Below are 23,260 nucleotides of genomic sequence, written 5' to 3'. Positions count from 1 at the left end.
AAAGTAAAAGAGAGAATACATAGTAAAAGAAATAATGGACACTAAGGAAGGAAAATTATCTGAGTTCAGCTTGTTCCCAGCTTCTCTCTCCAGGGAGACTGTATTTAAATTGAATATCATAAGATACCAACTTTATGTTTAAAAGAAAGTTCACGTCTCTCACCTGAGACAAATTAGACCCCAAGGACATGGAGGAACTAATAAATGTGATCACTCTTGTTGACAAGAGTATCCATGACAAGCAGGAATAGGATTAAATAATTGAAAATAGGGGAATGCCAGTATAATTTTCAAAATAGATTCTGATAATTATAGACCTGAAGTCAGTCCTCAGCAAATTATGAAACGAAATTCAATGAGAAGGGCAATGTAAGTGTAGTGTTGGGGTTTCAGTCAGTGTGGCAGTGCTGGGAGCATGATTCTCAGGCGGGAGGTATCTCTCTGCTCCTTCAAAACACATGCGGCTGGTGGCTGTTTTCTCACCCCTCCTGCTTCTGAAATAATAAATTTATTTTTTTTTTACATTCGAATTGCTGCCAAAGGTATGGCCTATGTCCCACAGTCATATTGTTGTGTCACACAGTCATAATGAAAACAACTCAAACATTATAGCTAATATATATAAACTGAATTCTATTTTTTACCTTTTTTCATAAGAGGGCCTTCTTTTTTTTCATGTTTCAAGAAAATATTGCTGCCACTTTGATCTAAAACCTGAAAAACAAGCTCTTTATTTAAAGCTGCACAAAAACATAGAATGTAGCATTGGGTGCAAAAGTGACCTTGAACATCAGTGCCCACACCAGAGGAGAGACCACAGCATTGCCCGAAGTACAGTTTTAGGTGTATGTTATGAAGGGTGACAATCACACGTGTTGTAGAAACTATTTTGGCTTACATCATCAGGATGAGTGCATGATAACTGTCGTATTTACTTCTACCATTTCTTTAAAGGGATATTTACATTCTACCAACCTTTGCACAGATATTTTAAAAAATTCCTTATCTTGCATAGGTGTAACAATGAATGAGCCAAATATTTGATTCACCAGGAGCAACAAAAAAACCTGTTATTTGGAAGAGGTTTTTATACCTCTCGTTGGTACAGAGCAAGCACAGAGTATTAGCTTAACAGCAGTGCAATGAAGAAAACACTGGGGAGGTTGGAGGCTGGGGTCTAAGGCCCAAAGCATGATGGGGAAGAAGATGGGGATGGGAATGGGGATGGTGAGTGAAGAGACACCTTGTCTTTTGACAGAATCCCAGAAAATCTGTCTAAAAGGGGTTATAATGCCTTAATGTGTTAAATGCAAGGGCCAGGAGTGTTGGTGGCACCTTAGTGAGATGTGTATGTGTGATGCTGGGAGTGGGGCAAAGCGGGGGTGGGAGAGCGGGGGGGGGGGGGGTGTAAGGGGGGGAGAGAGAATGGCATATAGAAGCCAGGTCATCACTTTGGGAATCCTCTATGACCTATTCAACAAGGCTCACACAAAACAAACTTACATTTTTGGAATGTTTTTCTTTGGGAGAGGGTGAGAGAGTTAATGTCTTTTAGAAAAACAGACCTAGAATGCTCCCCACATTATGTATTTTGTGAATCTGCGAGAAGGTGGGGGACAGGCAGTAGAAAAGAATGGCAAAGGCAGAGGTAAGGCAAATCTCCCACCTGCTGCTTGATCTGAAGACGCCTGAACACACACTAAGACACAACCATGCTCCCCACCTCCATTGCCGGGTGGAAGGTGGAGCTGTCGGTTTTCTGAGCCTGCCCACTGTGGATGTGTTCCTATGTCATGTCCTCTCCGCCATGCTGAGCAAACACGGGAGGGGAGGCTCTCAACCCACCTTCCCTCCCTTCCCAGGAGATGCTGTCGGAGAGCAGGAGGAATGGGCACACATGCAGCCTGCCAGGGACAGAGCCGCGAGGCAGTCCAGCATCCCCGTCTTCTAGTTCAGCGTTTTTCAACCGCTGTTCCGCAGCACACTAGTGTGCCGCGAGATGTTGCCTGGTGTGCCGTAGGTGCAGACAAGACAAGAATTTTATAATTTTTCACAATTTTGTTTACTTAATATTTCATAATAAAGTAATTATAAAATACTTTCTTTGTGTTTGATTCCTATTCAAGAGAATTACTTTATATATAGTCAATATAGGCACAGAGTTAAATTTTTTAACATTTTCTAATGGTGGTGTGCCTCATGATTTTTTTCATGAAACAAGTGTGCCTTTGCCCAAAAAAGGTTGAAAAACACTGTTCTAGTTCACCCAAGTCCAGGGAAAGGAGAGCCTTGTAGGCAGAGGAAAATAAGTGAAACTGATGCTAAGCTACTTTTGCCTGTGTTTTTTTAAAATATATTTTATTGATTTTTTTAAAGAGAGGAAAGGAGAGGGATACATCGATGAGGGAGAATCATCCATCAGCTGCCTCTTGCACACCCTCTACTGGGAATGTGCCCGCAACCCAGGTACATGCCCTTGACCAGAATCAAACCCGGGACCTTTTAATCCACAGGCTGACGCTCTATCCACTGAGCCAAACCGGTTTCGGCTACTTTTGCCTGTTTAAAACTTATACTGCAAATAGATTCATGCTCCGGGAAGTAAAGAAAGTACATATATTTTTAAAAGTTAATTTTGCAAAATGGCTTTCAAATGTATCTTTATTCCTGATGTATCGTAACATTTAAAGGTTTCTTTTGATGTGCTGATATTGAAGGAAAAATCTATATACTTTGTTAAGTGTTTCTCACTTTGAACTAAATATGTTTTGACCAGTTTGTAAGCCACATGAACGATTTCCCACAACAGTGAGCAGCAGCCACAAGACAAGCTTACTAGAGGAACTAGATAATGCCTTAAGTTATAACCACTTTGTTATCACCCATGATGATCCTGCTTAGGATGTGCTCCGTTTTCTTTAATGAAAACCTTTCTTATAATGAAAAACAGATAAGATGGAAGTGGCTAAGATTAATAAAAACGATAGCACTCCCAGCTAGGAACTTCTGTTGCTGGTGCTGTTGATACAGTTTCATAAGATTATTTTTGCATTTCATTGTTTAGTCCTCTGCTTTGAGCTCTGCGTCTGGAAGGCTGATTTCATGAAGATCAGATATGTCCCTTCTCCCCAGAAATGTCTCTACCATCTCTGTCGCAAGAGTGATTTCCTTCTTTTCCTTTCTAGTATTTTCTTTATTCTTTGCCATAGAAATGTTTAAAAGACTTTGGATGAATAATTCACAGCCTACAGTATTTCCTTTTACATAACACCATGTAAATCTCTGAGTTCCTGGGTGCTCCCTTCTATTACAATGTGCTTGTGGCTGTGAAGATCTGAATGTCTTCCAGCTGAGACGAGAAGACACAGGCAGTTAGCTGTCTTCTCATTAACGCTATTTGTGTACTTTGCTATTTACAAAGCTCTTTCATATCTATTACTCCATTACAGAAATGTCTGCAGTCTGTACGCTTACTTCTGCAGTTTAGGAATATTTTTTCCCTAAGATTTTACTCAGTCATAAAATAGATAACACCTCCCACACAGTAAATGAGATTATAGTTAAGTCTGAACGTGGGCTTTCAATACCTTAATTAAAATTATGTTAACAACGAGCAGAGTGGAATTTGTCAGTCCCCAAGGGATGCAATGGATTGGCATCATACCCAAAACTCAATTTTGTGAAATATCTGTTTAACAGGATAAGTTCATCATAAATAAGGGAAAAGAGCACACCACAGTCAGCTGTGTAAAGTAACCCTTATGTGAGTCAGCTGTTGTTAAAGGAAGCTTAAGGACTGATTGGCATCGCTTTACCTGGTTTCTTTCCTTCTATTCCAGTGTTTCCCAAACTTCTCTCATGATGAGAATCACCTGGTGGAGTTGTTAAAACACAGATTCCTGAATCCCAACTAAGAAGTGCTAAACTAGAATTTTTGGGAACATATAGGTAAAATTGTATACTTAACTAGTGCTCTAAGACAGATGTTATATACAGAGCACTAAGTTAGGTATGCAATTTTACCTATATGTTCTCAAAAATTCTAGTTTAGCACTTCTTAGTTGGGATTCAGGAATCTGTGTTTTAACAACTCCACCAGGTGATTCTCATCATGAGAGAAGTTTGGGAAACACTGTTATTCCTTTGTCCCTCACCCTCCACCCCAAGCATCTATCATCATCGAGGACCCATGAAGGCTCCCAGACCAGAAAATGCCTGCCTGTCAAACGCAAAGACCCTTTCTGTTTCCATCTTCCATAGTTAACATTGTGTTCTAGGCTCCTCCCTTTCAGTCATTCATTTACTCAATAAAATTGATCGCCAGTCTGGGTCAGACACGGTTACAGTGAAGAGACAAAGTACTGCCTTTTTGGAGCTTACTTTCTAGTGAGAGTGGGGTGGAAGATATGAACTCAATAAAAAAGAAGATATGTAATATATCAGGTAATGTAAATTCTGTGAAGAAAAGTAATGCAGGCTAGAGAAAGGTATGTCATAACTGAGCCCAGCTGCTTCTGGGCCTCTCTGTTCTCATCCCACGCCCTAATTTCTCTTCACTGGACACTTTTCCAAGCATCCAAGGAGCCTCCTCTCACAAGGTTATTAGTGTATTTGCTGTTAATATGTTTGTTCTGTTCTCCTAATTTCCTTCTAGTCTTTCTTCAAACATCTCCTATTTAAACAAAATTAAATCTCACCCTCACCACTAATGCTGTCACTTTCTATCTGCTTCTTCTGCTTTATTTTGCTCCTTGGTACTTATCATTACCTGCCATGGAACATATGTTACTTATTTATCTTGTTCATTGTCTGATTGTCCCACTAGAACGGAAGCACCATGAGGGAGAATTGTCAATTTTTTTCATGCTGCATCCCCATTGTCCAGGACAGTACCTAACTCTTACTATACTCATAGAATAAAAATAAATAAATAAATAAAGTTTCTGCTCTTCCCAGTACTGCTTGATAATCACATTTTTTGTGATTATGAAGAATCAATTCTTTAGAAAGAATCTCCATGACTAAATATTCTTTCTCCAAACCTTCCTAGAGCTCCTGAAGGCTCCCTACCTCAAGTACAAACTCTTTATTTGGCTTCCAAAGCTCCTCTTGCTCTGGCCAGGTGGCTCAGTTGGTTGGAGCATCATCCCATACATCCAAGGCTATGGGTTTGACTCCAGGTCAGAGACATACCTAGGTTGTGGGTTTGATCCATGGTAGGGCACATATGGGAGGCAATCAATCAATGTGTCTCTCTCATATCAATTTTTCTTTCTCTCTCCCTTCCTCTCTCTCAAAATCAATAAAAACATATCTTTGGGTGGAGATTTTTTTTAAAAAAGCTCTTTCCAATGTGATTCTAAGTTATCTAGGCATAACTGCCCCCCCCCCCAAAAACCAAAACAAAACAAGAAAAACAGGGTCACTTTCTAGCTCTCCCTTTTCTTCCACTAGCAATATCATGCTCTCAATTTTAATTCTTTACCCCCATCTTCTGGACCATGCAATAGAGGCTGAATTTGCTTTCTTTAGAATTACAGAAGGGGGTTAAAACAATATTCTCATAACACACAAAAACTTTTTCATTCTGTTACAATCATCCCACTCATTCACATAACAATCTTGAAAGTTGGTAGTATTATTCCCATTTTATAGATAAGAAAACAGAAGATTTTACATCATAGGGAATATAATAAGTAATCCTATATAATAAAGAGCTAATGTGCTAATTGGACCAAATAGCAGAATGACCTCCAGAAATCCTTCCGGATGACCATCCGATGAACTTCTGGATGAAGCCGGGGCTTTGAGGGACTATGAGGGCCAGTCGGGGCTGCAAGGGCCGAGCCCCTTGCATGAATTCCGTACATCGGGCCTCTAGTATTATAATAACTGTGTACAGTGCCAAGTGGGTACTGGAAATATGGGGGGCAGACACTTTATAAAGTGTATGATTGTCTAACCACTAGGCTGTACATGTGAAACTAACACAAAATAATATTGATTATAAGCCGTAATTAAAAAATAAAAACTCAATCACATTAAAGACCTAAAAATAAAAGTCAAAACTATAAAGCGATATATAAAAAAAAGATCAAAAGTTGATACCACTGACAAGTGGCATGTAGGTCTGAACTTGAACTTGGGTTGGTCTAACAGAGTGTGGAGCCTGACTCTTTGCATAACATATTGCTATCTTGTGGTTTTTGTAAAACTGTCTTCCAACTTTCCTTCTCCTTATTTTTTTTGGCGAGGGCCTTTTATATCCTACTTTATTTTTTTGTTGTCCCCCAAAATCTCTAACATTGTACTGTTGAATAAATTTGTCTTAAGTCCTCAGGGATACTTTGGTTTGTATCTTGTAAAGAGGCTGGCTCTGCTTGTGAAATTTCTGATACTGTGAGCAACAATCATAGCATCATACCTGTTCATAGAAAGGAAATGGTAACATCACCATCCATGAAAACTGGTTGAGAATTGGCCTGATTTTAAAATTAAGGAAACTTCAATCGTATGAAAGCATTTATTGCAATATCAATGTAGTTTCCCATTGAAAATAACTTAGAGGAATCAAAAAATTGTGTGTATTTAGGGTGAATGTAACTGGTTTAGGGACTAGGTTATTTGCTTTTCTTTTTTATCTTCTTCTGAGTTTACTGAGCCATTTTTCATTTTTATTATAAAAAATCACTGATGGAAAAACAGAATTTGGAGTTGTTGTTTTTAGTTTTTATTGTTATTTGTTTGGCCACAAACCTAGATGCTGGAAATTCATCAACTCTTTCATTTGTTCCTCTGCTTTTATAAAATACAATGGAGGGCCTATTAATGACCCTAAGAACCCAGAGGAGGTTGATAGATGACTTTCTTGAACCAGAATCACTTGAAAAATGCCCAAATAGCCAATGGGTATAATTGGTAAAGAATATAGCTCAGTTCTGTCGTTCCATCCACTCATTTTTATTTATATATTTTTCTTGAGCCCCAGTAAAAAGACCTCAGTGACCACAGATGACATGAAGGCTAAAGTCCATCCAATCAAAATGGCATTAGGCTTCCTGGTTATAAAATAGGCAAGACTAACCTATACTTAAACAACCACACCAGATATATTTTCTCAGTGTCTTAGCAATCTGAATTTGCCACTGAGAACAGTAACTGAAAAAATATTATTTTTAAATATGAAAGAAAAACAAAGACCAATATTTAGGAAAAAGGTAAATGTTGCTTCATATTACAGTAAGATATTTGAACGTCAGTTTGGTGTATGTGCTCTACCAAGATGAATAAAAACATGCATAACAAAACATCAGTATTTTTGCCACTGTGGCTTGAGTCTCAGCAAACTATTCCTACCCAACTTCTCTAACTTACTGTTAGCACTGTTCATTTTATTTCCCTGGTGTTCCTCATTTTGAAGCTTTCTTCAAATTAATCATTTGCTTTCTTGACCATCTGTTGTGGTCTGGCAACCTAATTTTCCCAGTTACCTTTTAGAACGGATCCCCTAGGAGGTCTCATTTGTAGAGTCAGTTCTTATATCTCATCTGATGACATAACTTGAGACTGCTTGCCTGTCAGGATGCTTGGTAATCTTGTCCCATTGCTTCATTTCTATTTCTCTTGCTTCTATTAAGCATGCTGCAGTGACAGCTGATTCGAATGCATCACTTGGAGGAGCACTGGGGTGATGTGGAGCTCATATGCCAAATTTTGCCTGGAGGAAAGCTGAACTGCTGATTTATCACATGGCAGTGCACCAGAGTTTTTCACGAAACTTAGACAAATCGTTAATTACAACAGTACCACAGGGCATTGCTCCAGTAAAACAGCCGTGCAACCTACCCTCAGAGACTAATTCCCCTGACAAAGGCTGGTGCAGCTGTAAGAGGAGCTATAGAAGAATTTATACTCCCTTTCTGTTGGGGGTTAATGGAGACAAGTGTGAACTTTACCTGTGGGTTTAGAAATGCTTTAGACAGAAATAGTTCAGCACATTCAGCATTTGTTAAAAGAGAGAGCAGGATGCATTTTGAGTGTGGAAAATGAGAAGTCATAGGATTTTCTGGAGGCCAGAGGTCAGGTGACACTAGCTCATAAAATGGGTCTACGTTATGTTATGATCTCAAAGATGATTAGAGTGATTATCTTGGACAAGGGGAAGACTATCCCTCCCAGGACTCATCCTGGGATGATGGCCTGATGACTGTCCTGTGACGTAGGCTGACTGGAAGGAGAAAAGCCAGGCCTCGAGCAGTAAAGAACTTCATTGTATAGGCCATGGGGTGGAAGGGGGGAGGAGGAGGAATGAGCTAAAGAGAAGTTAGCCTATTCTGAGCAAGGAGTAGATGATGAATGAGTTTCTAAAGATAAGTTCAAGAATCCTGGCTGGAGAATGCCCACTCATAAAACGTTGAAAGCCTGTCTGAGCCAAAATGTTGACTGTTAACCAATGTAGCATATATTTGTACCTTGAAATCCTCACCCCTAGGTAAAGTGTACTTCAACCTATCTGTGTGTAATGGGCTGGCTGAATCAATGTGGGGGACAGGATATAGATTTGGACAACAAAGAGGAAAGTCATAATAAAAAGTGGCTAAGAAAGTGAGAGCTAAGGTTCAAGGTGCCCACAGCTGGCAGTGTGGCCCTGAGCAAGTTTATTTTCCTCATCTATAAACTGAGGATGAAAAGAGAACTTACTCCTCAGGTAATAATTAAAATCATTAAATTAGATAAATGCATGTGAAGTGCAGTACCAGAATTTCATCAGAGCTGCATAAAAAAAGGAAAGGCTGTGTCCACTAAGACTCACCTGTGTGTGCACAAAGAGAGAATTTCAGAAAATACAGCTTTACAGAGATCATCAATCTGGGTCACACTAATTTCCCTGAAATGGGAAAGGGAACTGTAGCTGGGCTAATAAAATTGTGATAGAATATTGAAAGAATTTTGCTGCCATGCAGGCTGATAGCCCCCCACACATTACCTCCAAAGGCATTTTGATGAGGATTAAGATGTCCTTTAAAAGAACTCTTCATTATTTTCATTACTGGTGGGTTTTTAAATTTATTAGGTTGACATTGGTTAATAAAATTATATAGGTTTCATGTGTACAAGTCTATAACACATCATTGTATATTGTATTGTGTGTTCACCACCCCAAGTCAAGTCTCCTTCCGTCACCATTTATCGTCTTTATCCTCTACTGTCACCACCATCGCTCCCTCTGGTAATCACCATACTGTCGTCTATGTCTATGAGTTGTTTTATTTTATTTTGCTTATTTCCTTCACCTTTTTCACCCAACCTCACTCCCCTCAGATATCTGTTAGTCCCTCTATGTATCTATAAGTGTTGCCATTGTTAGTTTTCTTTGTTCATTAGATTCCACATATAAGTGAAATCATATGGCACTTGTCTTTTTGTGGCTGGCTTATTTCACTTAGCATAATACTCTCCAGGTTGATCCATGCTGTCACAAAAGGAAAGATTTCCTTCTTTTTTTCACAGCTGAGTAGTATTCCACTGGGTAAATAGACCACAGCTTTTTTACCTACTTGGACACTTGGGCTGCTTCCAAGTCATGGCTATTGTAAATAACACTGCAATGAACATAAGTGTGCATATATTCTTTCAAATTAGTGTTTTGGATTTTTTTGGATAAATTTCCAGAAGTGGAATTGTTGAGTTATAAGGCAGTTCCATTTTTTATTTTTTTAGGTAACTCCATACGTTTTTCCATAGTGGCTGCACCAATCTGCATTCCTACCAACAGTGCACAACAGTTCCCTTTTCTTGCCATTCTTGCCAAACTTGTTGTTTGTTGATTTATTGATGACACACATTCTGACAGGTGTGAAATGATATCTCATTGTAGCTTAATTCGCATCTCTCTGACGATTAGAGACATTGAGTATTTTTTCATGTGTCTATTGGCCATCTATACGGCCTCTTTGGAAAAGTGCCTATTCAGGTCCTTTGCCCATTTTTTAATCTGGTTGTTTGGTATTTTGGTGTCAAGTTGTATGAGTTCTTTATAAATTTTGGATATTAAACCTTATCAGATGTATAATTGGTGAATATGCTCTCCCTCTCAGTTGGTTATTATGACAGTTTTATTAATCTTAAGAAAATGGCTGATGTTTTAACTGCATTCCAGTTAAAGGTTTCCAAAGCTCCAAATCTGATCAAGGTCTGATCAAGAATACTCAGTACATGGACTTTGAAAATGAATGGCCTGTGCTGGCTAAAAGGGAAAGTACAAATTAATATAAAAAAGAAATAAAATGTCATGGAAGTGACACCAATGAAGTATATGATCAGAAGCAACTGGAGGTGAGGAAAATGAAGGAAGAATGGTGAATGTGATACAAAATGTGTAGAGCAAAGAGATAAAAGTTAAAAATGACTAGAAAGTAAGGATTATCCCATTGGGATTAAAAAAACAACAACTAAGTAATGTGGGTTTTTACAAATAGCTTCAATAGACTGTAGGCCTTGGAGAAAAGGAACATGAAGGGTAATCAAGAATTAGGGGAATGGGAAGAGGAAGACATTAGGAAAATATATGAAACTTTTGTAACCCTGAGCCACAGCAGAGATGATTTGGGGGAATGAATGATTATAACATGGTGTAAATAATCAGCTATGGTCAGAGTCAACATAAATTTGAGAAGCAAACAATATTCTTATCATTTCACACAAAACTGTACAACTGTCAGTCAGAGAGGCAGAACGAGATGGGTCTAAAACTTGAAAAAGAAGAAAATGAAATGGCCTAATATGGAAAAAAATCCTTTCAGAAGACAGACATTAACACAGCAGAAGAAAGAACATGCTGCTGACCAGAATGGATCATACAATGTGAAAAAAATACTCTCACAGGAGCAAGGGTAGGCACAGTGCAAGGGAGACGGACACACAGGCTGTTTTAACTGGAAGCCTTTTCAATATTCAGACATACTGCTCACCAACAACTGTCAGATTGCAGTTGGCTGGCCCATGAAGATTGGTGTGAAAGGAAAGAATGCACAGTGTAAGGTCAGTCGGAGATTTCCAGTTGCAGTGAGGCTGTACTCATCTTCTAAATGGCTAAGCTGCCACTGTGATCTTATACAACAGTCTCATGAGTTCAGACCATGGGAAATCATCCCTGTGGGATGAACTTCCTTCTGTGTGCTGAACATATAGTTCTGAGCCTGTTAGACCTGAAAATAATAAGGCCTGTGTCCCAGAAAATTCATCAAAATAATAAAAACCAGCTGGTTATGGGGAGGGGTGAAGAGTGCCCTGTGTAGTAGCTAATTGTTCTTCCTTAAGTAATAGCCCGCGAGTGCCTTCCTTCTTCAAATGTGACAGATACAGGTCGGAATTAAAGTACATACATGCACACATTCACACAGGCACCATAAATAGAAGGTAACTGGGAAGATGCCCAGGGGTTAAGAAGAATTATGTTTGATTTTTGAGTTTAAGAATGTAATCGATAGTCAAACACTCAGAAATATTTCCTATTAGGAATTACTGCAACTATAGCCAAATGGAGAAATTAGTATGCAACTTTGGATAATCTCTATTTACCAAATTAATTAGACCCATGAGTTTCAAAAGAGACTTCCTACTAGGATCACAGGGACACAAATAAATGATACCACATGCATACACACAAGTAACTTAAGAATTTGAGAAATATCACATAAAAAGACAAAAAACTAATATAAATGTCATACTTCTAGTAATTAATGAAAAGCACTAACTAAAAGCTTGGAAAGCCCTCGCTGGTTTTGCTCAGTGAATAGAGCGTCGGCCTGAGGACTGAAGAGTCCCGGTTCAATTCTGGTCAAGGGCACATGCCCAGGTTGCGGGCTCAATCTCCAGTAGGGGTTGTGCAAGAGGCAGCCAATCAATGATTCTCTCTCATTATTGATGCTAGTATTTTTCTCTCCCCTCTCCCTTCCTTTCTAAAACCAATAAAAATATGGTTGTTGGTTGTGTTTTTTTGTTTGTTTGTTTGTTTGTGTTTGTTTGTTTTTTTAAATAAAAGCTTGGAAAGGTGACAAAGCAATGGCTGCATAAAATACAAACCAAGAGTTTGAAGATTCTGAAAAGCAGGTGGATACAGCTATACAACATTTTGCTTCAAAGAGGTAAATAAAGTTGTCATTATTTACAATAGTATTTGTAGTTTTCTCTTCCTTTTAGGCCTCAGATTAAATTTTTTTCTTTGGAAAATAATTTGGTGTTCCCTTTTCCACATCCTGGATTTAGTTATCCCTTACTGGTCAATAAGGAAGTACTTTCCTGCTCTCTTTCACAAATCAGTCGTAGCTTTTTTCAATATCCTTTCAATGGCTTCTTAAAACAATTCTAAATTATGGATGAAGTGATATGCAGCCTGGGAATAATGGGGGCTGAGGGAGTATCAATGAAACAAGACTGGCCATGAGTTGATCATTGTTGAAGATGCAAAACGGTCACCTAGGAGTTGATTGTACTATATCTGAAAATTTTCATAATGAAAAATTAAAAAAATAAAACCAATTTATTATTAAGCCTTAAAATTTATGACAGTGGTTTTCTGCCAAAGGGATAGAAATTGAGCTAAAGTCAGAAGACTTCATTGGCTCATTTGTAACTGAAATCAAATCTATAATTCCAAACAGCATTCTGCAGTGCCTTACCTAAAGACATGAACAATGAGCCAAACCCTTTTCTAAATATTATCATTTCATTATCATGTCAAAAATAGCAATCATGTAGCTGACTATAGTTATTCTTATTTAGATTAAAATTTAGCTATAAGCTTCTTGGAAATAAAGGTAAAAAGAGAACCATAGTAAGTAATAAAATACATGTTCTGATAAAAAAAAAATCAATAGATATTTTTCCTGGCATTAAATTCTAATATCTGAATGAACTTTGCATTATAATACAAAGGACACTTATACTATATAATAAAAGCCTAATATGCTAAGTGTCCAGTCTTCTGGTTGGCCATTCAGATAATCAAAGCATAATATGCTAATGACTAGAGTCCTGATGCACGAAATTGGTGTAAGAGTAGGCTTTCCTTCCCCCAGCTGCCGATACCAGCTTCCCAGTGGCACCAGGCACCAGGGCTTCCCTCTGGCCGGCAACTGGGACCCCAGTCTAATTAGTATACTACTTTTTTATTATTATAGATATGCTAAGGCCACTCAACTGCTCAATATTACATGCACTGACCACCAGAGGGTAGATGCTCCAACCCGTAGGTTAGCTTGCTGCTGGGGTCCGGCTGATCAGGACTGAGTGAGATGGGCTGGACACACCCTGGAGCTCTCCTCGGTCCCTCCCCTGCTGGCCAACCTTCTGTGTTACTCCCTGGCCTTAATCATGCATGCACCAGTGGGGTCCCTTGGCCTGACCTGTGCCCTCTCAAAACCTGGGACCCCTCGGGGAATGTCAGAGAGCCAATTTCGGCCTGATCCCGAAGGCCAGGCTGAGGGACCCCACTGGTGTATGAATTCATGCACTGGGCCTCCAGTATAACATAATGGATAGTGTCTTTAACTTGGCTTCACAGATGAAGTGTTTCTCAAGTAGTCCCTGAGTTAGTTCTTCCTAAACACCAAGGGATTTTGCACTGGGTTCGGTGAGGCAAAGCAATTCTATTGGAGTCTACGGTAGAATGGTCCAGACACACAGCTTTTTTATATCAACTACCAAGCTAGAATCAAGGATATTAAATCAAGGGGAATAAGTGGAAAGTATGTCTGCATTTTTTAAATAGACTTCTCTTAGGAGGGCTTTTTGACAGTAGCCTAGTTTAAATCGATTTGGAATTACACTTTCTGATGTGAATTCATACTACAAATTACAGAAAGGTTCAGATGCTTTGGATTTGAGCATGTAGGGTTTGGGATGATCTTCAAGTTATATATATAATGTATATGTATGTATATAATCTTAGAGTTTTCATAGCCTAATAACTAAAATGAAAAGCATCGTGAGTTAGTGGTCAGGATGTATGTGTTAGTTTTATTTTTACTAGTTTGTTTAGCCTTGGGCAAGTAACTAACTTTTCTGAGTCTTATTTCGTTACCTAAAAAACTAGGTCATTCAATTAAATGTTTCAGTTACTTTGAGGCAATAATGTGAATTCTTCTTCAATTCACCTAATCTTTATGAAAGTGAATAAATCTCAAGGTGTCATTTAGCCAGTAAAGTTCATCTCACCAGGATTATATCTTGATCACTGTTGCTGGTTTCAACTTCAATCAAATCCTGACATCCTTGCACAAGGTTCTGATTCTGCTTCCTTTTCATTTCCCAAAAAGAGGCCTACAGCAAGGTATTAAGGAAAATATACAAGGATTAGTAGCAATCGATGATACACATTAAACTACCTTCATTCACCCTCTATTAACTTCTGTACAGAAGCAGATCTCTGTAGGAGAAACAAAGGAAATTCAATTTCTGATTGTTGCTCTCAAGAAATATATGATTTAGATATGCATTAGTAAAGGTTAAATAATAACAGGAAACAATTCAAAAGACTATCAAAAGACAAATTAAGTATGAAATCAGTGGTGTAAACTATGATGTTCAACAGTGAATCAAAAGGCTTGTAGTATTTTGCAAAGTAGCTGCATGAATTACTGCCCATATACTGGATAAATAATGTCTCATATGGATGTACACACTGTTCTTAAAATTTATGGAGGTATTGCTGAAGAGAAAAAGATATGCATTCATTTTGCAATATCTACAATGGCTTTCCCTTATTATGTAGTTCTTAACAATGGATACTGGACATGCCTAATATTATGTGAGATATCTACAGTAATGCTACTGATACGGAAAGGATGTCCTCATACTTGCAAAGTGAGAAACAGTTAGAATGGAAAATTTTATGATGCAGTGTAAGGGCTCCTTTGATTAGAAAGGCTAGAGGCAGACTCTTAGCTTCTTGAGGGCAAGAACTGTGTCAATCTTGGAGCCCTCAGCACCTGGCCCAAAGTAAATTATTATTTTCTTTTTGTTCAGAGAAATGGATTAACAAATAACACAGGGAAATTTTAAAAGAATTAAAAGCTGCAGATGTAGAAAACAACAAAAATATTATATTTAGTTGGAGACCTGTTTTCAGGAAATGGGAGGAAAGTTGTTTGGGATTAAAAAAAAGTGGAATCTCCTAAGAAACACAAGAGTGTGATAAAAACAATTCTCTAGGAAGGACGGTTAATTAATTAATTACCTGTATTATCAGAGCAGAACTGTGGTGCAAATGAGCTAAATCATTTGCTAACACCAGAGCCCTTTTTATCAAGCTTTTGGAGCACGTGATGAGATTTACTCAGAGCACATCTGCCTTCCTAATCCCATCTACTTAGGCTAATATTAAAATTAATTACACTCCTTGCACCTCCTTTGGCAGTGGTAGTGCCTAGTACTGTATTTACTAGACAGGATATTAAAAACTCCCTGCAAATAATCCTCAAGTAATTAAAAGTTGTTTCAATTGCAGTTTAAAAGCTGATTAAATTCATTTTTCAACAGATTATAAAGAATGACACAGTCTCCTGATCTATCCACCTCACTTGTAGATTTTGCTAAGTATATGATATCTTCTGAAGTAAAATTATCTTACCTTTCCAAGAGTTGACATATAACCAGTCTCCCTTTCTTCACCCTCTACTGGCTAATCAAACTATTCTATTATTTCCCCTTCTTTACTCCAACAAAAACAATAAAATGCTTCCTGAGGTCATCCCTATTAACCTCTAAATCATTAAGTCAGTGAACTTTTTTAGAAGCCTTTTGGCCTCTCTGACCATCTTACCTTGGGTTGCCTTTTATTTTCTCTGTCCTTGGCTTTAATAATAAAACAAATTCCTCATTTCTTCTCCTACTGCTCTGGCTAGTCCCACACAGTCCCTTGTGCACACATCCTCAGACTGCTAGGCAGGTTTCTATGTAGTCTTTCTTTTTTTCTTACCCTTATTCCTCCCTTGGCATGTCCCCTTAAGAGTCTCGAACTGTGTAAGCTGAACTCATGCTCCTTCTCACAAACCCAGCCATCTTCTAGCATTCCCTGACTCAGTGAATGGAATCACCATCCAACCACGTGCAAGAGCCAGAGGTTCTGCAGTCATTCTTGCCATTTCCCTCTGCTTCATCTTCTGTATCCTATATATCACCCAGAGGTGCTAGTGTTCCCTCCTCAAGACAACAGAAGAAACAAATGGATCCATTTCTCTCTACTCCCCCACCATCACCCTAGCCCTCACTACTGGTATTTCTCATGCGAACACTGTAATTGCCTAACTGCCCTGCCTGAATTCACTCTGCTCTCTACTCAGCCAAAGTAGTCTCTCAAGAAAAACTAGCCATGCAACTTCCCTACCTGAAGCTCTTCAATGATTTCCCATTGCTTTGAGGATAAATGCGAAACCTCTTATCAAAGGCTATATATGGGAACTGTATGGTTCTGGTCACTCCATTCTCATCTCACACCAGTCTCTTTCAATCTCACTGCCCCATCACAGCTTAGTTGTCTTTCTAAGGCACTTTGTATTCACCATGCTCCCTGTCAGAGAATGCACTGCTCCTGAGTCCTCTGCTCCAGTGGCCTCAGTTTACCATCCTGCTGACTATGCCACTATCAGAGAACTCTTTTTAAAAATATATATTTTTTATTAATCTCAGAGAAGAAGAAGAGAGAGAGAGAGAGAGAGAGAGAGAGAGAGAGAGAGAGAGATCATTGATGAGAGAGAACCATTGATCATCTGTCTCCTGCACACCCCTTATTGGGACTGGGCCCACAACCCGGGCATGCGCCTTGACTGGAATCGAAACCTGGGCCCTTCAGTCTGCAGGCCTATACTCTATCTATGAGCCAATGCTGAATGCTGGTATGAATGTGGGAGTACAGGTTCTGATCCTGTCCAACTATAGGGTCTGAGCCCCTATAGTTAGCCCCTATGCTAACTATAGGGTCTGAGCCCCTCTGTCAGGGGCTGGACCTTCCTGGATGCTGAGTGGTAGACAGAGAAGCCATGAGAAGTTGTGGGTGTGTAAGAATGAGTCTTTATTACAGGCCAAGTGGCCATTGCTAACAAGGAGCATCAGACAAACCAGTTCTTCACAACAGTCCCATACAGGCAACTGCACACTGGCTGGTTAACAAATACATCTTTCTCACAAAGCAGCAGCAGCCTCTGTACCTATAACTATTATCTGAGCAGCTGTGTGTTGCCTCTAGACCAAGCATGTCAAACTCGCAGCAAATAAATGAGGCAAATCTCCAATTTCAATCTTGAAATTGCACAATTAGTGGAAGTAAGGGTTAAAGGATAAAACTAATTTATAAACAAGATATTACTCACATGCAGTATTTGGGACATAGCAAGGGCTGAACGAATATCTGCTAAATACATGAACTCATGTATATGATACCAATTCAAAATAAAAGTCTGATGATTATAGACAGATTCAACTTGACTTCTATTGTCTCAAAAAAAATTATAGCCAAAACATCAAAATCATTGGGAATTTGACTTTCAATATTTTAAGAGAAAAAGATAAGTCAAAAAACAAGGCTGCCTTAGGGGGTAATTAGTCTCCATCACTAAAGATTTTCAAGAAAAGTCTATACGCCATTTGCCAAAGATATTACAAAGGAACGTGTGAGATATTTCTGTAAGGTAACCATTGTTCAGAATAATTGCTTCTGAAAGAACCATGCCTAAAATACCTTGACTCCCACAGTGCATAGCATAGTATATTACAGAGGGCAGAAGTTCAGTAGATATCTGCTGATTAAAGCAGTTTATTCCTTTCAGAGCCTACAGCAGTTCTTTTTAATATATTTTATGGTGGCCGATATCTATCCTTGAAGGGTGAATTTAATTTTGGGAAATAAGAAAAAGACATTAGAAGTCAAGTTTGATGAACAAGGCAGATAAACTAGGCCATAAATTTTGGCATGTAAAGGATTTAAAATGGTAGTGAGATAATAATGTCTGTAATAATTTAGCACTGTATCTGGCACACTCAATGTTGGGCACTGTCATTATTATAAACTGAATCTCAGGGCTAATTCTCAAAAAGGACTTAAGTAAAGGTAGCATTATAAGAATGAAAGTATACAGTGATTCTTTGAAAAGAAACTCTCCCTGCTGGTATGACTCAGTGGCTGAGCATCATCCCATGCACCGAGAGGCTGCTGGTTTGATTCCTGGTCAGGGCACATGCCTGGGTTGTGGCCTTGATCCCCAGCAGGGGCTCCTGCAGGAGGCAGCAGATCAATGTTTCTCATTATTGATGTTTCTCTTTTCCTCTCCTTTAAATCAATAATAACATCTCTAAATAAATTTTAAAAAAAGAAAAGAAACTAATTTGGTCACATTGATATTCTTAGTATAACATTTATTAAAATCAGTCTTAGCATTTAGTTGTACTATTGAAATTATATCCCATTTTTCCAGAACCATGACTACGGGGGTAACTATTATAGAATTTGGCTAAGCATTTTTGCTATAAAGCTTTGGATGCAAAATCCTCAAGTCTGCAGGTTTATCCTATATGAGTATCCTATATGAATATGTCTCTTAAATACAGACATATTTTGGGGGGACCCTTTAGTTGGTTGAGCTCTTCATACAATTTGCTGATGTGCTAATATTAGCAATCTGACCTTTCCTCCAAAAGAGAGAACACAGAAGAAAAAATAGAAATTGGGACCTTGTCCAGGAAACTGATATTACAATGTGTATGCTTTATTTAATTAGAGTGCTTTGAAAATGTGGAAATGAAGCAAAACCCTTACCACATGCTATTTCCAGAGAAGAATACTACACATTTGGTGACTGAGAAGAGAAAAACACACCTGGGATCTTTCAGTGAGTCTGACCTTTTCTGGGAGGGTGGCTGGGTGTCTCTGCTGTGGCTCTGATTTCTTCCTTGTAGACTTCATCACTTTAGTTTCTGAAACGAACTCCACATCAGAGTCCGTCCCTTCCTTGTTGCTCTTCCAGCTTCTTTGGTCAGCAGAGAGCTCAGAGGATGCAAGAGACTCATGCTTCAAGTCATAACTCAAAGGCCTGATTTTCCGAGGTTTTGTATTTTCCTTTACAACAAAGAATATGTTTTTATTTTTTGATAGTCAGTTTATTTATAATTAAGCATTATTTTTTCTAAAAACCTTATAACACTTGGTGATATTACTAATAAAAGCCTTAAAAGGCAGAAGCTTAGAAACAGACTTTAGCAAATGTATACAACTGTAATAGCTCATTCAGAATCTGACTCAATAGAGCTGCACTGAGTCAACAAATATAATTTTGAGGATTCAGAAAACCCCAAATTGAGAACAGTGTGCTTCTTGATTCCTTCCAACATAAATTTATTTGCCTTTGGCACCCTGGTGCATATGCATATAATTTAGATATAATCTACTTATCTAAAAGATGGCTGGGTTTATCAATTCCATAACCTGCCTGTTAACAAATGTAAACAATAAAAATAACAATTTTCCATATTTTCTGTGTGATGGTATAACTGAAAGTTCTTTGTAACAATTAAAAATTTTTTTCTCTACATTTAAAATTTTAGATAATAGACATTTGAGGTCCAGTGCATGACATTTGGGCACTGGGGGAGGGGGGGGATGTCCCTCAGCCCAGCCTGCGCCCTCTTTAGTGCTGCCAGTGCCACTGTGCTTGCCCCAGCCATGAGCCAGCTTCTGACTGAGCAGCGTTCTCCCTGTGGGAGCACACTGACCTCCAGGGGGCTCTTGCATTGAGTGTCTGCCCTCCGGTGGTTGGTGTGCAACATAGTGACCAGTTGTTCCACCGTTCAGTTGATTTGCATATTAGGGTTTTATTATATAGGATATGACATTTAGCAAACATAAGAAACAATGTTGAAATTACACATATAACATATTTCTAGGCATATTTCTAAGACTATCCACAGATAGTCTCTCTCTTTATGTTAAGTATATAAATATAAGTATCATATATAACCATTGAAAATATTGGAAAGAAACACATTAAAATATATTAAATGGTCATCAGCTCCAGGAAGTAAGACAATGCATGATTTAAATTTTTTAATTTATATATTATATTCTGTGTTTTCCTAATAAACATGCATCACTCTAATAAGAAAAAAAAACGATGGTGACAGTTTTAAAAGAATTTGTTAGAGCTTCACTTTTTTAAAATATATTTTTTGTTGTTAATATTACAGATAATCTTCCCTTTACCCTCCCTCCTTTTTACCTCCTCCTCCCAGAGTGCTTCACTTTCTGAACCTCATCAACCATGATGACATTTGGCCCATGATGACATTTGGCTCATCCTTTACATGAAAAACATCACACAAATGGCTCAATCCTACCTTAGGTGCTGAAATCTGGCAGATGGTAGTGGACTCAGGGATCCTGCTTGTTGGTATAAACTGACGCTTTTATGGAAAAAGTCATTAGACAAATGTGAGTAACAAATAACTTTCAATTGGCATATTACAATAATTCAATATTCTTCATTGCTTAGAAAAGAAGTTGAAGATTGCATATCCTCACCAATAATTGATAATTACTTAGGGGTCCCTTTCAGTTTAGATGTTCTGATTACTGGGGACTGGATGGTCCAAGAGACCCCAATGGCCGTTGAAGCATTACAGATCAAGTGTCCCATGAGCAAGTTCTGGGTACCCCTGCATCAAGCACCATCTCCCCAGGCCCCTCTCCCCTTTCGGAGATGCTTGGTTTCCTACTCGGAGGTCCCAGCATCTGGAATGCGTTCTGACCTTCACCAATAGCCCCGTCTAGGTCAGAGCTCCAGGCCTGAGCATCAAGGAACTTCTGAGGGTTAGAGTGGCTTTAACGGTGTCCCTGCTCGCTGGATGCTGCCTTAGCCCCCTCATCCAGCTGCTGCCTTGTATGCAGGGCTAGGGCTAGAGGGAGAGGAAGCATTTTCTCTCCCTGAAAAATAAGCACCTTTTAAGCTAAATTGGCTGTGATGATCGTTACCCTAATAATGAGACACTAATGAAATACACAGAGAGGATAAAGAACCACGCAGGCCCAGCTTCACTCCCCTGGGGTTGGAACCTGGGTAGGGGACAACCTGCACCTCCTTTCAGTGCACCCATCATCTCTTCCTGTTCCATTGCAGTATCAGCTCAGTACAGATTCTCTAGGACAGAATATTCACCTTGCTCCTGTAAGTACCTATCCCCCAAATTGGTCCTGACTCTGATTAAGGGTGAGATGAGAACTGTTCTCTGTGGAAAAATTTTTTAAAATATATTTTATTGATTTTGTACAGAGAGGAAGGGAGAGAGAGAGTCAGAAACATCGATGAGAGAGAGTCATCGATCAGCTGCCTCTTGCACACCCCCTACTGGGGATATGCCCGCAACCAAGGTACATGCCCTTGACCGGAATCGAACCCGGGACCTTTCAGTCCCCAAGCCGACGCTCTATCCATTGAGCCAAATCGGTTTCGGCTCTGTGGAAAATTTTTTAGATGTGGATGGAATGCAGAGATTTTGTAATAGTGCCTTTCCCTCTATGCTTAGATCCAAACGCCCCGCCCCCTGGTGCATCTTATAACTATAGGTACCTTCAAGGCAACCCTTCCAAAACTGAATCCATTATTTTGCCTCTACCTTCACTCACTCCAACCAGTACTTCCTAGTTCGTTTTCTCCCTCTCTCTCTCTCTCTCTCTCTCTCTCTCTCTCTCTCCTCTCCCTCCCTCCCTCCCTCCCTTTCTTTCTTTCTTAAATATATTTTAATTGATTTCAGAAGAGAAGGGGAAAGAGGCAGAGAGAAACATCAGTGATAGAAAATCATTGATTGGCTGCCTTCTGCACACTCCACACTGGGGATTGATCCTAAAACCCATATACCTTGATCAGGAATCAAATTGTGACCTTCTGGTTCTTAGGTCAATGCTCAACCACTGAGCCACACCAGCCCAAAAGTGCATTCCTCTTTTGACTAATGACATCACCATATACCCAGTCATCCACGCTAGGTTATCTCTGACTAATCATCACTCCCTTCCAACTAATCAGTGATCAAACCTTGTGGATTTCTCCACTTAAATATCTTTTAAAATTCAAAACTTTGCACTGGCCTCAAATAACCATAGTTTTGGTTGATGATGTTGTTAATCCTCATCCAAAAATATTTTCCATTGACATTTAGGGAGAGTGGAAGTGAAAGGTAGAGACAGAAAAAGAGAAACATTCATGCGAGAGAAACACATCAAATTTTAGCTCCTTCTGATACTCACCCTGACCAGAATCTAACTGCTCTAACCACTGAGCAATGGCTAGGGTAGATAACCATACTTTTTTAAAGGCTTTTATCATCTCTGATTGAACTATTTTCTATAATCTCTCATTTTCTTGCTTCTAGTTCAGAGATTTCTCTAGATCTATGTCACAACCACTTTCTATACAATATTAATCCCTTCATTAAAATAAGGAAGATGAGGAGGAAGGGAGGGGATAAGTGGCATTCTCAAAATAAAATGCATGTGATTAGAATCACCAGTAAGTGTTTAGAGAAAACTGATGCCATGTCCATATGCCCTAAAATTCTCACTGCATTGTGTGGAGTGGGGGCCAAGCCTCAGCATTTTATAGAGATCTCCACGTGATTCTACTTGCAGTCAGGATTGAGAACCACCAGCCTTGCAGAGAGTCTCATTTCCGCAGCACCTAGCATATGCGATGGCCCACACAGACATTCAAGTCCCTTAAATGGAACCAAACAGCACTTACCATAACATACAATCAGCTTTCCAATGGTTCTGCCTAAACTTTCTAAATTCCTCTTCTGAGCCATTTTCCATCCCTCTGATGCCCCCTGTTGCCCTCACAGACTCAGTTCCCAAACCCTATATTATTTCCCAGGTTCAGTTTTATGTTCTTTGTATAACCTATTTCTTTTACCTAATAACTTCCCAATCTCCTCCATTTTTTAGAGTTCACTCATTCTTCAAGTCTCTATTCAAATTTTATACATTCTAAATACATCTTCCAATTCCCTAAGGTAAAATTGCTTTATCTTCTATGCCCCTGTAGTATAATTTCTTTTTGATGTTTATATATTAGTAGATAATATATCCACATGCAACAACATACATTTTAAGTCTATTTTTTAAGTTTCCTTACTACTCCATTCTCCATCTGTTCAGTTCACATTCCTCTAACAAGTAACCACTGTTGCTACTTTTTTGTTTTTACTTCCAGAGATT

At 38.9% G+C, this 23,260-nt stretch overlaps 1 protein-coding gene across 1 annotated transcript in view; it reads right to left on the bottom strand.

The window, feature by feature from the left end:
* MORC1 (MORC family CW-type zinc finger 1) overlaps positions 1–23,260 on the bottom strand; it is a gene marked incomplete at both ends in the record, with an annotated part of 135,467 nt that overhangs the window by 23,002 nt on the left and 89,205 nt on the right. The window contains 4 exons of the mRNA XM_084870422.1: positions 645–714; positions 14,218–14,322; positions 18,872–19,111; positions 20,386–20,451. Of these exons, the coding sequence (XP_084726548.1) occupies positions 645–714; positions 14,218–14,322; positions 18,872–19,111; positions 20,386–20,451 (481 nt within the window). The remainder of the gene's footprint in view (positions 1–644; positions 715–14,217; positions 14,323–18,871; positions 19,112–20,385; positions 20,452–23,260) is intronic.

The sequence above is a fragment of the Pipistrellus hanaki genome (assembly GCF_964339955.1).
Source record: "Pipistrellus hanaki genome assembly, chromosome: 2".
NCBI classification, from domain to species: domain Eukaryota; kingdom Metazoa; phylum Chordata; class Mammalia; order Chiroptera; family Vespertilionidae; genus Pipistrellus; species Pipistrellus hanaki.
Note: the sequence above shows the minus strand (reverse complement) of the source record. Positions and strands in the feature narration are given on the sequence as shown.